The sequence below is a fragment of the Cordyceps fumosorosea genome (genome assembly GCF_001636725.1).
Source record: "Cordyceps fumosorosea ARSEF 2679 chromosome Unknown scaffold_128, whole genome shotgun sequence".
Classification (NCBI taxonomy): domain Eukaryota; kingdom Fungi; phylum Ascomycota; class Sordariomycetes; order Hypocreales; family Cordycipitaceae; genus Cordyceps; species Cordyceps fumosorosea.
The window spans coordinates 7,989-10,721 of NW_017387428.1; the positions used below are offsets into that span (position 1 = coordinate 7,989).

At 54.0% G+C, this 2,733-nt stretch overlaps 1 protein-coding gene across 1 annotated transcript; it reads left to right on the forward strand.

Annotated features, from left to right (window-relative positions):
• Window positions 1-219: 219 nt before the first annotated feature.
• On the forward strand, window positions 220-1,983 carry ISF_09994 (General substrate transporter; the record flags this gene model as incomplete). Its single annotated transcript, XM_018853593.1, has 3 exons — window positions 220-427; window positions 495-1,436; window positions 1,508-1,983. 3 exons carry the CDS (start codon window positions 220-222, stop codon window positions 1,981-1,983), a joined length of 1,626 nt encoding a protein of 541 aa, XP_018699220.1.
• Between the last annotated feature and the right edge of the window lie 750 nt (window positions 1,984-2,733).

Consider the following 2,733-nt stretch of genomic DNA (forward strand, 5'->3'; position numbering starts at 1 on the left):
TATGCCCTACAGGGTTCCCCGTGGGGGTTGCGGGAGGGTTAGTCGTAGTTCTCTAAATGTCAATGCTTTTCAAGTGTCTGTCTGCCTGCTCCAGGTCTATATAGTCTGGGGCCCCATGTTTCTTTTGATGGGGTGAAACAAGATCAACCTATTCTGTCTTCATTCTCAAGATACCTCGAAAACTTGCAAACTCATCACTTTACTGCGTCCGCTGCAGGTATGGACAAGCCACTGTCGCCGACCCAGACGGAGACAGCCCCGTCCCCTGTAGATGGTGAGAACCTCCCCGTGGCCCCGGTCTCGTGGCTTGAATCCAAGCTCAAGCCAAAGACCATTCACCACCGCTATCCTTTCAGAGGAAAGCCTCTCCTTTGGATGACATGCGCTTTTGGAAGCTTGGGTGATGCCTTGTTCGGTTATGACCAAGGTACGTTGTCCTTCACCTCATACCTGAGCCCTTGCACCTTGCATTCTTATAATGACCCCGAACCTAGGTATCGTTTCCGGACTTCTGGTCAACCCGGTGTTCCTCTCGAGGTTCTTCAGCGACTATGGTGGTGCTGACGGGACCGATGATCACATTAACCCATCCGTAACAGGCATTCTCGTGGCATGTCTTCAGATCTCGGCCGCCATCGGCTCCCTGATTGCAGGTAGTCTCGGCGATATGATTGGCAGGAAAAAGTGCGTTCGTTTAGGCGGCTTCATCTACTTCGCCACCGCCTTTATTCAAGCGTTCGCTCCCGATTTCAAGACTTTCGTTATCGGCCGGACCCTCCAGGGCCTGGGCGTGGGTTTCCTCTCCATGACTGTCCCCGTCATCCAGACTGAGATTGCCGCACCACATCGTCGAGGCCGTATGGTGGGAGTCGAGTACACGTTTCTTATCGGTGGCTACGCGCTCTCAACTTGGGTTGACTTCGGCTTCTACCACCTTATCCCAAAGAGCGAGTCCTGGCAGGGCCCCTACTTCATCCAAATGGGACTGGCCTTCATCCTGTTTGCCATGTCCTTCTTCCTCCCTGAAACGCCTCGCTGGCTCGCCCGCAACGGTTTCACCAAGGAGTGCCTTCAGACAGTCGCGGATCTTCACACTCCGGACGGTGATACGCAGGCCCATCATGTCCAGCAGGTCATGGTGGAGATCAAGGAGGCTGTGCGTTACGAGGCCAGCCTTGGACAATCGACATGGCTCGAGATGTTCACGCGTTATCGCAAGCGCACCCTCGTTGGAATCACGGCACAGATGTTTGCCCAGCTCAACGGAATCAACGTCATCTCCTTCTACCTACCTACGACGCTCGCCAAAGCAGGCCTCAGCGTGCAGAAGTCTCTACTCTACACGGCTGCTAATTCAGTCCCCTACGTCGCCGCTACGATCCTCACCTGGTGGCTGGCCGATAAATGGGGACGACGCCCTCTATTGATCCTCGGTGGTAAGCTTACATGAATTGCTACCCAGCATGCTTGTATCCAAGGGAAATCGCTGACTGAACAACAATGACAGGCATCCTCATGGCTATCGCCCTTTGCGTCGTCTGCGCCTTCACCGAAGCCCACATTTCAGACTCCAACACTCGTGCACACGGCATCTACGCTTTCGTTATGATCTACAACGCCATCTACGGCTTCACCTGGGGCCCTATCCCTTGGTTGCTTCCAGCCGAGATCTTCCCGCTGCGAGCCCGAAGCAAGGGCATGGCGCTGGCTACATGTTCAAACTGGATGTTCAACTTTGTGATTGGCATGTCAGCGCCTGACGCCTTCGCGGGCATTGGGGGTTACTACTATGTAATCATCGCGGGGTTTTGTCTTATTTCAGTCGCACTGGCGTACTTCTTTTACGTCGAGACTGCCAACCATACACTTGAGGAAATCGCACTGGCGTTTGGAGACAAGGCCTTTGCAGCGGATGATGAGACTGTTATAGCGACGGCGCATCTCGGGCGTGAAACTGAGGAGAGAAAGTCGGCGCTGGTTTGAAGGGGAGATACCGTGGTGTATGTGATGATGCGGCCGAGGGTGTAAGGGGTTGGTCCAGCATGGCACCCAAGTTCAGGGTGCATCAAAGTATAGTCGGGGCTAGTTATGTACTATTTTATACACACTCCCTTGTCTCTTTGCGAATAATTAGGTCTAACTTCCTCATCTGTTCCGTTCTAGTTGGAAACAATAGATCTGTTACCCTCACCAGCGTAGGAGATGGCGATATGAACGACGCCTTCCCTGGAGCAATACCTAGATGACACCTCCTGGCATTCCCAGGTTGACATTGATTTGGAAGATTGTAGTCTTGCCAAATGGATTGTCAAGGACCGACCTATCAATCAGCTCTCCCGTTCGACATACCAGTCACTATCCACCAGTCGCGCGTAGAGGGCGATCGTCCAAGCCGCAGACCATACCGTTTTGCAACTGCCGTAATCCATGCGGCGTTTCGGCTTAACGGCTGCTGCACCAGACCCGCTGATGAGCGAATGGATCTGGCCACCTGGGATGAGACCGAGTTGCGCCCAGTTGGAGCCAGCGACAAGTCGTTAGCCAGGGATTCTCCTGGCCGGCGACGCGCGTTTCCCTGTTCGCCATCCTTGCTAGCCTCGAATGTTAAAGCTGTAGGCAAATTGATGGGTGAGGCTGCCTTGGCATGTCGAGTTACGAGTTTTGCGACACAAACATGCATAAGCTGGGTGTAACGGGCAAGCCGCTTGAGCGGCGGCTGTGCCGCCGAGCTTC